General features: G+C 48.6%; 1 protein-coding gene across 2 annotated transcripts; it reads left to right on the forward strand.

Moving 5' to 3' along the window:
• Positions 1 to 1,202: 1,202 nt before the first annotated feature.
• On the forward strand, positions 1,203 to 11,062 carry Gata1 (GATA binding protein 1). Of its 2 annotated transcripts, none has more exons than XM_046442589.2 (6): positions 1,203 to 1,444; positions 7,092 to 7,330; positions 7,832 to 8,209; positions 8,305 to 8,450; positions 9,476 to 9,601; positions 10,553 to 11,062. In XM_046442589.2, exons 1-6 carry the CDS (start codon positions 1,383 to 1,385, stop codon positions 10,922 to 10,924), a joined length of 1,323 nt encoding a protein of 440 aa, XP_046298545.1. In that variant the 5' UTR covers positions 1,203 to 1,382; the 3' UTR covers positions 10,925 to 11,062. The 2 variants fall into 2 exon arrangements, with proteins under 2 accessions (XP_046298545.1, XP_046298546.1); XM_046442590.1 differs by lacking the exon at positions 1,203 to 1,444 and adding an exon at positions 3,021 to 3,126.
• The last annotated feature ends 351 nt before the right edge of the window (positions 11,063 to 11,413 follow it).

Consider the following 11,413-nt stretch of genomic DNA (forward strand, 5'->3'; position numbering starts at 1 on the left):
CCTCAGACTTCTGGGCCTGCACCCCCTCCACAGGGATGGGGGAGGGAATGGGGTGAGGCCTGGTCTCAGAGGCACCCCACTCCCCACCCTTTACTTCCTTTCCTAAGCCCTTCGTCCCATCCAAGAATGAAAAAAAAATGTGGTGTGAGTCCGGCATCAAACCCTTGTCTTAGGCATGCCTCCAGTCTGCCCTTCCCCATAGGACAGATGACCCTACCTTGCCCCCAAACTTGTTTGCAACTTTTGTATCTAACAATAACAATGATGAGAATTAAAATTTGCAGAGCACAGGGTTTGTGGCAGGGCGGGCAGGCCTGTGTTCTGAGTGGTTACATTTAATGTAGGGGTTGGGGGTGGGGGCTGCAATGATATCCACTTTCCAGGTGAAGCAACTGAGGCTTAGAGGGAGAGGTTTGCCCAGGAATCAGGAAGCAAATTGGTATGAGAGCTGAGACAAGAACCTCCAGCCGTAAACAAACAGCCTCATTTCTGTGTATCTACTCCCAGTTTGGAAGAAAGGTACGATTATACACATTTACTCCATGAGGACCTGGTGAGATTGGGATAAAATTATGCCTGGGAAGTGCTTAGCACAGTGCCTGTATTTTCTCAGCGATTAAAGCGGCTCTTGTTATTGTCTTACTGCTTGCTAGTAAAACATTAGTATCAGAATTAGTGCTATCATTGTTATTATTCTTAAAATGAATTATAACCAGTTTTAGAATTAGTATTAATAACAATATTAGCATTAGATAAGAATTAACATTAGGTTAGTACTGTTACTATTGACATTATTAGTATTAGTATCAATATTAGAATTAATATTACTATTGGAATACTATTACTAACAGTGTTACTATTGGTGTCAGCACAATATTAACATTAGAACTAGAATTAGTAGCAGTGTAAGTTAGAAATGGTTAGAAAGGATCCAGTACTATTCCTTTCATACAGTAGGTTCTCAATAAGTAAATAAGAATATTTTAAAAACTCATTTAAAGTAAACTTTATTTTTTTACATTAAGATTTCATATTCAGCTTGGTGCGGTGGCACACACCTGTAATCCCAGCGACTAGGGAGGCTAAGGCAGGAGGATCTCGAGTTCAAAGCCAGCCTCAGCAATTTAGTGAGGCCCTAAGCAACTCAGCAAGACCTTGTCTCTAAATAAAATTTAATAAAAGGGCTGGGGATGTGGCTCAGTGGCGAAGCACCCCTGGGTTCCCTAGTACCAAAACAAAAGAAAGAAAGAAGGAGGGTGGGCTGGCTCCAGCATCCACATTCTGACACACCATCATAGGAGTTCTTTGTCCTTGTTTTCCTCCTTACCATCTACAGTAAGGGCTTGCACAGAGGCATCACGCAGCAGATCAACAAATGACAAATGATGGCCTTCTTGTCTCCTGAAACCTCCAACTTTGCATGTGAGGACACAGACTCAGAGAGGTAAGATACGAATGGTCGACTGTCTCTGGGGTGGGCTGGTGCACCAGCAATGGACCGGGAGGGAAGTGGACCCACTGACTCCTTGCTCTTTGCTCTCTGTGGACCTCAGTCTCCCTATCTATAGAATGGGTGTCTAGGAGAGCTGCCTGTCCTACAGAGTTCCAGAGCCATGATAAAGGAGTCCTATTCCTTGCCCTATTGGGACCCAAGTTGAACACTTACTGTTTCTATGTGTGTCAGATGATTTAATATGGATTACTTAATACACAGACCTGTCCGTGTGAGTCACTGTGGTTGTTATTATTAATGTTTGAGGGATATGGGACTGGGGAGGAGGGTGGGGAATGGGTTACAAGGGCCAAGTGACCTTCTGGGGGTCCCTCGGAGCAGGTTAAGGGCAGAGCCACATAAATCCACATCATTTCACATCCCCCTGTTCCACACACCCCAGCAGGGCTTACCCGGATTGCCACCTGGGTCTCAGACTCTGTCTCTGACTCTCTCTGTCTCTATGCCCCTCTCTACACGGTCTTTATCTCCCTTCTTGGTCTCTCTATCCTTATCCTATCATTTTCAGGGTTTTGTGTCTACTTTCTATCCACCTCTGCCTTTCATTCTCTCTTTGCCTTTCTCTGTGTATCTGTATTTAACCGTCTCTGGCTCTCTCTGGATGTCTCTCTCTTTGTCTCCCTTTCTTTCTGTGCCCTCTCTCTGCCTTCTTCCACCTCTCCGTCTCTTCCTCTTTCTATATATCTCTGTCACTCTGTCTCCTGGTTTCCATTTCTTTCTGTTTATCTCTGTTCCTGTCTGTCTCTCTCCCTTCCCTTACCCACCCTATCCCACTCCTGGAGTCTCCCAGGGAACCAATCTTGGATGTCACCTCAGTTTCCCGCCTTCAAGGCAGTATGGCGGGCAAGAAGTTAAGGCCACTGTCTCTGGGAGTCCCCCCACCCTGCCCCCCAACCCCAAGACAGCCTGTTACTGCTGCGCCAACAGCCACAGTCGCCTCCATCTGATAAGACTTATCTACTGCCCCAGGGCAGGCCAGAACTGGCGTAAGCCCCAGTCGCTAAGTGAGTGTGCCCTTGCCTCCCGCCAGCCCCGTTCTAGCCCCGCAGCCTGGGTCAACAAGTTATTCCATAGACTTTGGTTCCAATCCTACCAAAGTTGTCTGAGCCTTATTCTTCTCACCTGCAAAATGGGTACAGTCACAACCCTCCTCTTCCCGCAGCCAGGAAGGCTCACATACATAAAGGTCCAGCCCAGATCTGGCCCAGCACACAGTGGGGGCTTTCCTCACTGCAAAGCCCAGTGGAGTCATGAAACTATAACCTCTGTTTTTATTTATCTTGGCTTTAGCCCATGTCACTTGGCTGGACACTGAAGTCCATAGTAGCCCAAGTTGAACAGGGTCCAAGAATGCATAGGGTGGGCAGGTATGGTGGATGAGGGCCCCCAGTGCCCAAGACATGCCCCATGAGCAGGGGGCACGCCCCCCTCCCCTGAACTGCCCCACCCACTGGGGCATCAGCCACTCCCTGGGGAGGAGGGAGGAGGGAGAAGAGACAGAAGGAGGGCGGGAGGGAGCCTCAAAGGCCAAGGCCAGCCAGGACACCCCTTGGGATCACACTGAGCTCACCACATCCCCAAGGTGGCTGAACCTTCTGCACCAACCCGCCCAGGTCAGTCTCACCCCCCAAAGAGCCCCCAGCAGGGCAAATCCCCATCCTGCTGCCCCTAACCTCACGGCTGCTCTCCTAGCCTACTCCAGGCTTCCTTACCCACTGCTTGTCTCTAGAGTATCAGCCACCCCTGAGTCCCTTCACAGCAATTCAGACCCATTTCTGTCTTTCCAACCCTGCCTCTATACCAGATCTACCCCCAAACCCTACCTCTCTCCACACAGACTTCCATTCACTCTTTCCAAGATATCTGTCTCCCTGAGCCCTTACCTTTGCTGTTCATAACCCCAGATCTGCCTCCCCTAAACATCAACTCTGTCCTCCCAAGACATGCCTTCATCCCCCCAAATCCTATCTCTGTCCCAAATCTGACTTCCAATCACCCAAACTTGTCTGTCTCCCTGAATGCTCCCCACAAACTTCACCTCTGCTCCCCCAAAGCTATTTCTGCTTCTATGCCCTTATCTGCTCCATAACAACCTTGTCTCTGCCCCAAATTCTCTCAGCTTCCCAAACCTGTCTCTAACACCAAACCCTAGCTTTATCCTCTTATCCCCCATCTCTGATTCTCAAACCCCACGTTTGTTCCCTGTGACTTGTCCCTGATCTCTCCAAATCATTTCTATCTCCCAAACCCTACCTGCTCACCAAAATGTCTTAGTTACTCCATATATTAAATCTAGCCCCCCCCCCCAAATCTGTTCTGCTGTATGAATCTTCACATCTGCCTTCCCTAAACCCTACACCAGCCCTAAAACATGTTTTTGCTCCCTGAATGTCTCTGGCCCCAAACTTTCTCTACCCCAATTCTATCTTTGCTTTTCAAAATCTTCCCATGATCTATCTCTAATCTATCCATCCAGGTTGATTTCTGATTCCTAAACTCTCTCTCTGTTCCAACAAAATCTTTGGACTCCTCAAATTTTTCTATGATCCTCAAAATCCATCTGCTCCCCAAACTACATCTCGAACTTTTCAGTTCTGATTCTCAAACTTCACCTGATTTCCCAACTTCATCTGTTTTCCCAGCATATTTTTGAACTCAAAATGTCTCTGAATTCCCAAGCTTGTCTCTCCTCATACCCAATATTTGCTTCCCCAAAATGCCATAGTTACACCTCAGATTTCTCTGACTCCTCAACCCCATGGCTACCCCTCATACGCCACCTCCGACTCCCCAACTGCTATATCTGGCCCCCCACTTTGGACCCTATCTCTGCTCCCGTTGGTCCTGTGAGACCCTCCCTTGAGGGCTGGATAGGGATGTTACCTGGGGAGAGGGGCTGGGGCCGAGGGAGAGTTGAGGGTGCCTGGCTGCTGCCTGTCGCCGTGGCCGTTGGGGCAACACTTACTCTAGTGGGGCTGCTGATAAGGAGCTTTCATATCCCCCAGCCTCGAGATAAACTTTATCTCTGTCCGGAGAGTGATAACTGGGGTGGGGGGGCCAGCCCTTGCTAGGGGAGGGGTGGGCAGCCCTGGACCCACCAAAGTGCAAGGTGCAGGAGGCACAGTGGGCCTGTAGGAAGATTCTGGTGGTGAAGATGAGGGGATGAGGGAAGAGTGGTGACAGAGAGAGACACACACAGTGACACAGAGGGAGAGAGAGAAGGGAAGGAGAAACAAAAGGAGCTGGGGAGAAAGAGACACCAAGCTAGAGAAAAAGCTCAAGAGACAAGAGAGACATGAAGCAAGATAATGGAGAAACAGAAAAAGTGACAGACTCAAAGAAATAGTAAGACAGAGACAGAACGAAAGCTGAAGAGAGAGAGAATACCAGCAGCAGAAACGCAGAGAGCGGAGAAAGGGACCCAAAAACAGAATTGTGGAAAGAAAGAGACAAAGAATTAGAGACAGAGAGGAAAGAGATGGAGGGTGAGATGGGGAAGCACTTTATCCAGGGAGAGACGATGGGAACCTTGGGGCAGAGGAGGTGGTGGTGGTGGACACATCCATGGGCTCTGTTTTGATGCTTAGCCTATCTACACAATGTTTCATTTAGACCTTTAGGAGTAGGGGGACAGTTTGAAGGTAGCTTTCCATTCCATCTCTATCACTCCAGCCTACAGATAGGGAACTGAGCAGGCAGGGCCAGGGACATGTTTCCTAAATCCTTGTCCTGGGCTGCATGTGGCAAAATATGCTTAGGGTTATGAGAATAGAAAAAGAGGCATGGAAATAAGGTTAGAGGGCTCAGAGAGAAATAGGGGGAAGAAACAGTGGGAGACACAGAACTAGAAACATAGTTGAAGAGATGCAGAGACATTCAGAGAGATATGTGTAAAGACGGAGGCAGCAAGAGTAACAGTTACCCTGGGGGAGAGCTGAGAGAGAGAAAGAGGCAAAGAGATGTAAAGAGACATTGAGAGACATGGAGGGACAGACAAAGGGAAGGGAAACGTCAGACACTCATAGAAGCACACAGAGAGGGCAAGATGGATCATAGAAGCATACAAAGTTCAGGGGAAGCAGACCTGAAGAGAATGGAGTCAGGGAAAAAGAGACTCAGGGAGGCAGAGAGACAGAGAGACAGAAACATAAGACAAGATGGAGTCAAAAGGGTCCATCTCCAGGGTCTTCTCCTGTCACCACCTCCAATATAGCAGATGGGGAAAATGAGGCCTGGGAATAGTGGGACTTGAAGGTGCCTGAAAGCAGAACTGTGGTGAGCCTCTCCAGGGGAGAGAGTATGGGAGAGGCAGCACCTCCCACCTGTCACCCTCCTCAGAGGAAGCCAGTGGCCTTGGGGTGATTTCAAAAGTTGGGCGGGGATGGCAGAGATAAGCAGTGCGGGGTACTGACCCCCCCACCATGGAGCAGGGAGGAACTAAGGGGGCCCTCTGCCTGCAGACCCAACAGAGGTGGGGGAGGGGGAGTGAAGCCGGAAACCATGGTGTTTCTGAGAAAGTCAGAGGGTAAGATGCAACAGATAGGAACGAAGTTGGGGCACACAGGAGGATGAACCCCAAGGTCCTGGGGGAAGTGACCAAGGGCTTCAAGGGATCCCTGGCTATGCTCCCTATCTCACCCTAACTTTTGTAAAATAGGAGAGGAGGAAGGGTGGGGAGCAGAGTGAATAAGGAAAAGAAGTGGAGGAGGAGCTAAGGAAAGAGGAGGGAAAGAAGACTGAAGGAAGAAGAGGAAAAGAAGGATTAAGAAAAGGGAAGGAGAGGAAAAAGGAGCACGGGAGATATAGAAAGGGGAAGAGAGAGAGAGCATGAAAAAGGAGAGAAGAGTTGTTGAGGAACAAAGAGAAGAAACGACAAGGGAGAGAAAATGAAGAAGGCAAATAGGAAAAGAAGATGAGAATTAGGAAGGAGTAGAAAGAGAAGGAAGAGGGGGAGAAGAAGAGAAGGAAAAGAGTGGAGAATTGGGGAAAGAAGAGACGGAGGGGGAGAAAGGAAGGAGAGGAGGGTAAGCGGAGGGAGAGGAGAAGGAAAACAAGAGAGCAGGAGAGAACAGGAGGAGGAGAGGAAAGAAATGGAAACTGTTCTTCAGTATGCATAAATTATTAGCATACATGTGTGTAGACACAAGCATGATGTGTTGTTTGCCTGTGTTTACACTTATATATAAATGGCATTATATCTAAACATATATCTTCAACTTTGTTCTTCACAGTACACTGTTTTTGACATTTATCTATGCCCTGAAGAATAATTATACATTATAAGTGACCAAAGAAGTACAGATTATAAATAATATATTAATTTTTCACACTTCAAAAAATGGAGCAAGAAGAGAATGGGAAATAAGATGAAAGGAGGGGAGGATGAGAGGTGAGGATGGATTGGAAGGCAAGAGAGATGAAAGTGGGGGAAAAGAGGAGGAAGAAGAGAACGAAAGGAATTGGGAGGTAGAAAGGAAATATATGGATGTTGAGGAGAAGAAAAGAAGGGAAGAGGAGCAAGTGGAAAGGGGAGAAGGGGAGAAAAATTTCTGCCTAAGGACCCTTTCTGTCCTCGCAGGTCAAACTCCAGAGGCCCCATGGAATACCCTGGCCTGGGGGCCCTGGGGACCTCAGAACCCATGCCTCAGTTTGTGGATCCTGCCTTGGTGCCCTCTACACAAGAGTCAGGGGTCTTCTTCCCCTCTGGGCCTGAGGGCTTAGATGCAGCAGCTTCCTCCACTGCTGCAAGCACAGCCACTGCTGCAGCTACTACACTGGCCTACTACAGGGACACTGAGGCCTACAGACACTCCCCAGGTAACTCCATTGGGTGTCTGTCTTGTCATTGGATAGGATGCTGTTGGGGTTGCCATGGTTAGTTAGGTCAGAATCCCACTGAGAAGTCATCTTAATAATGACTGGAGCTTTCTCTGTGAATGTGCTAAAACTTCTCCCTAGTTAGTCCTGGGAATTCCAGTGCTCTTCAACTTGCCACATTGGGGCAGCCATTTGGAAAAGTAGGTTGGAAGAATGTGATGGCGCCCTACCTCTCAAGTGATCCAGGAGACTCCAAATCCCAACATCAGTCTTCAAAACGCATTTGGTAATGGTTGGATGTTACTGATGTTGCTGTGGTGACCAGTGGGTCTCAATCCAAGAATCACCCAATGGCTGGCAATTATTTTGGTCGCCTATGGAAAGGTTAGAATCCTGGCTATCATGTTGGAACTGTTGGACAACATTGCACCTTGAAAGGTCGGATGACCTTCGATCTCTCTCCTTCTTACCTCCTCCCTTTCCTTCCCCACCCTATAACAGTCTTTCAGGTGTACCCACTGCTCAACTGTATGGAAGGGATCCCAGGGGCTTCACCCTATGCTGGCTGGGCCTATGGCAAGCCGGGGCTCTACCCTACCTCAACTGTGTGCCCCAGTCGTGAGGACTCCCCTCCTCAAGCACCGGAAGATCCAGATGGGAAGAGCAACACCAGCTTCCTGGAGACCTTGAAAACAGAGAGGCTGAGTCCTGACCTCTTGACCCTGGGGCCTGCATTGCCTTCATCTATCCCTGTCTCCAGTAGTGCTTATGGGGGTCCTGACTTTTCTGGTCCCTTCTTTTCTCCCACTGGGAGCCCCCTCAATTCAGCAGCTTATTCTTCCCCCAAGCTTCGTGGAAGCCTTCCTCTACCTCCTTGTGGTAAGGGTTTCAAAAAGGGACTGGGAGGTTGAAGTGGGGGGGGGGGGTAGCCCAAGACAAACTTAAACTGAGCCTCTCTCTTTTGCTCTCCCCAGAGGCCAGAGAGTGTGTGAACTGTGGAGCAACAGCCACTCCACTGTGGCGTAGGGACAGGACCGGTCACTACCTATGCAACGCTTGTGGCCTCTATCACAAGATGAATGGGCAAAACAGGCCCCTCATTCGGCCCAAGAAGCGCCTGGTAAGAATGTAGGCCTGTCCCACCTGTACAGGAGCTGCTGCTCTTACCTGTGCAAGAGCTTGTTCCCACCTGGGACAAGAACCCACATCCTCTCATCATGTGGGAATCCATGTTTTCAGATATACAGGAAACTACTGCCTGCCACCCTACATAGGAACCACTGTGCTAACACTATATAAAACTTTTGCCCTTTTCCTATATAGGAATCCCTCTATCCTTTCCCCATTTGGAATCTTCTGACCCTTTCCTATACAGGGACTCAGCTCTGTACAGGGCCTCCCATCCTCAACCTGCCCATAGGGGCTTCAAGCAGAAACCCTGTCCTGGGTCCATGATTTAATTGTACTGGGGTGCTACCTTGGCGTGTGCATTAGTGTTGGGATGGAACAAAGAATAAGCAAGTGCTCTACCACTGAGCTACACCCATCCCCTGCCATAGAATTTTTTAAACTCCCTAAGTGATTCTGATATGCAGCCAAAGTTAAGAAACATTAATATAGTCCATTACAGAACACAAAACCAAAAAGTTCTATCCTGAACAGGAAATTCTGCCTCAATCTGTCCTCTACCTCTTTAATCCTCCTGACAGGGCCTATGAGACCCTGATACCTTAGGGATTGAAGCCACTGAGCTGCATCCCAGCCCTTTTTACTTACTCTGAGACAGGATCTTGCCAAGTTGTTGAGTTTGGTTTTGAACTCACAATCCTCCTGCTTCTGCCTCCTGAGTCACTGGGATTAATTAAGCATGTACCACCATTACAGGCTAATACCCCCCACTCTCTCTTCTCTCTCTCTCAGTTTGTACTAAGGATTAAACTACCACTGAGTTATAGCCTTAGCTCTTCTTTTTTTGTATTTTGAGATGGGGTCTCGCTAAGTTGCCCAGGCTGGCCTTGAATTTTCAATTTTTCTGCCTCAGCCTCCTGAGTAGCTTGGGATTATAGGTGTGCACTACCATGCCTGATTCTCTGATTCCCTCTTCTACCTCCCAGGGCATTGATCTCACATTCTTTTGTCCTCCAGATTGTCAGTAAACGGGCAGGTACTCAGTGCACCAACTGCCAGACAACAACCACGACACTGTGGCGGAGAAATGCCAGTGGAGACCCTGTGTGCAATGCCTGTGGCCTTTACTACAAGCTACACCAGGTGATGCCATGCCCCTCAGAGCCTTTCCTGTTTTCCCATCTTCACACCATGCTTCCCAGCCTCAAGCAGTTTTGTTCTACCCTGAGCCCTCTTTACTCCTCAGAACACTATCTAATCTCTCTTCCTTCTTTCTCCACCTTCCCCTTTTCCTTCCTTGCCCTTTATTTCTTTCTTCCCTCTTCTCTCCTCTTTTATATCTTCTTTTAGCCTTCTCCATTCCCTCCTTCACTCTTCTCCTTCCCTTTCACTCCCTCCTTAATCTCCAGTCTCTTTCTTCTAGTCTTAAGCTAACTTCCCCACCCCTATTCTAGGCCTTGGGTAGTTCTGGAGGCTTTGCCAAGCTCAAGAGTCTAACAACCTTAGGATTCCTTAGGATGATATATCTGCCAGCCCAGGGCCACACTTCCCTAGTCCTTGAACCAATTTCCTTTTTTTTTTCTTTTGATACTGGGGTTTGAACCCAGGGGCACTTTACCACTAAGCCACATCCCCAGCACTTTTTTATTTTGAGACAGGGTCGCAATAAATCACTGAGTACCTTGCTAATTTGCTGAGGCCAGCTTTGGACTCCTGACTCTCCTGCCTCAGCCTCCAGAGCCACTGGGATTACAGGTGTGCACCACTATACCTGGCTACAATTGCCTGTTCTTAAAGAAGCTGGGTAAAGCCGGGCACCGTGGCACATGCCTGTAATTCCAGCCTCTCAGGAGGTGAAGGCAGATGATCACAAGTTCAAGATCTGCTTCAGCAATTTAGTGAGGTCCTAAGCAATTTATCAAGACCCTGTCTCAAAAATAAAAAGGGCTGGAGATCTGACTCAGTGGTTAAGTGCCCCTGGGTTCAATCCTTAGTACTAAAAAAATAAAAATAAAAAGCTAGGTAGAGAGGATGTCCCTATCGCAGACACCTTAAATGAAGCTGAAAAATCTCTGTTGACCTTCCTTTCGGCAGGTGAACCGACCACTAACCATGAGAAAGGATGGTATTCAGACTCGGAACCGCAAGGCATCTGGAAAAGGGAAAAAGAAGCGGGGGTCAAGTCTAGGAGGAGCAGGAGCAGCTGAAGGACCAGCTGGTGGCTTCATGGTGGTGGCTGGTAGCAGTGGTAGTGGGAATTGTGGAGACGTAGCCTCAGGCTTGACACTGGGTCCTCCAGGCACTGCTCATCTCTACCAAGGCCTGGGCCCTGTGGTACTGTCGGGGCCTGTTAGCCACCTCATGCCTTTCCCTGGACCCCTGCTGGGCTCATCCACAGGATCCTTCCCCACAGGCCCCATGCCTCCCACCACCAGCACCACTGTGGTGGCTCCACTCAGCTCTTGAGGGCACAGAACATGGCCTCATGGGGGAGGGGTGGTGGCTCTCTCCTGTTGCAGCCAGCACTCTATACAACCCAACCCTCTGGGCCCCAGTCATCACCTGCCTGGATTTTCAAATATTTTGTAAAATAAAACCACCAAAGTCCTGAAATTGGAAGTGTGAGTCTGTTTGTAACTGAATAAGTGTCAGTGGTAAATGTGGTGTCTGTGGTTCTCTGATGACAGTGTCCAGCCGTCATGTATGACTGTGTGAGCCTGGGTGAGATGGCATGTGATACTTCACAACTGAAAGTTATAATGTACAAATGTAACAGTGTATATAAGACTTTGTGGACAGCATCTATGTGGGTGGTTCCATCTATCATGGTAAGATGATGTGACCAGCTAACTGTAGGATGAGATGGTGTGAGATGGCATGTGTGACAATGGGGGATGGGATGACAGTATGTGGAAGTGTGTGGGGCTGTGGTAATGTGGCTGTGTGTGACTTTGA

This window comes from Marmota monax, unplaced genomic scaffold, assembly GCF_021218885.2.
Source record: "Marmota monax isolate L192 unplaced genomic scaffold, Marmota_monax_Labrador192_F-V1.1 WCK01_AAM20220418_F8-fsc00170, whole genome shotgun sequence".
Classification (NCBI taxonomy): Eukaryota; Metazoa; Chordata; class Mammalia; order Rodentia; family Sciuridae; genus Marmota; species Marmota monax.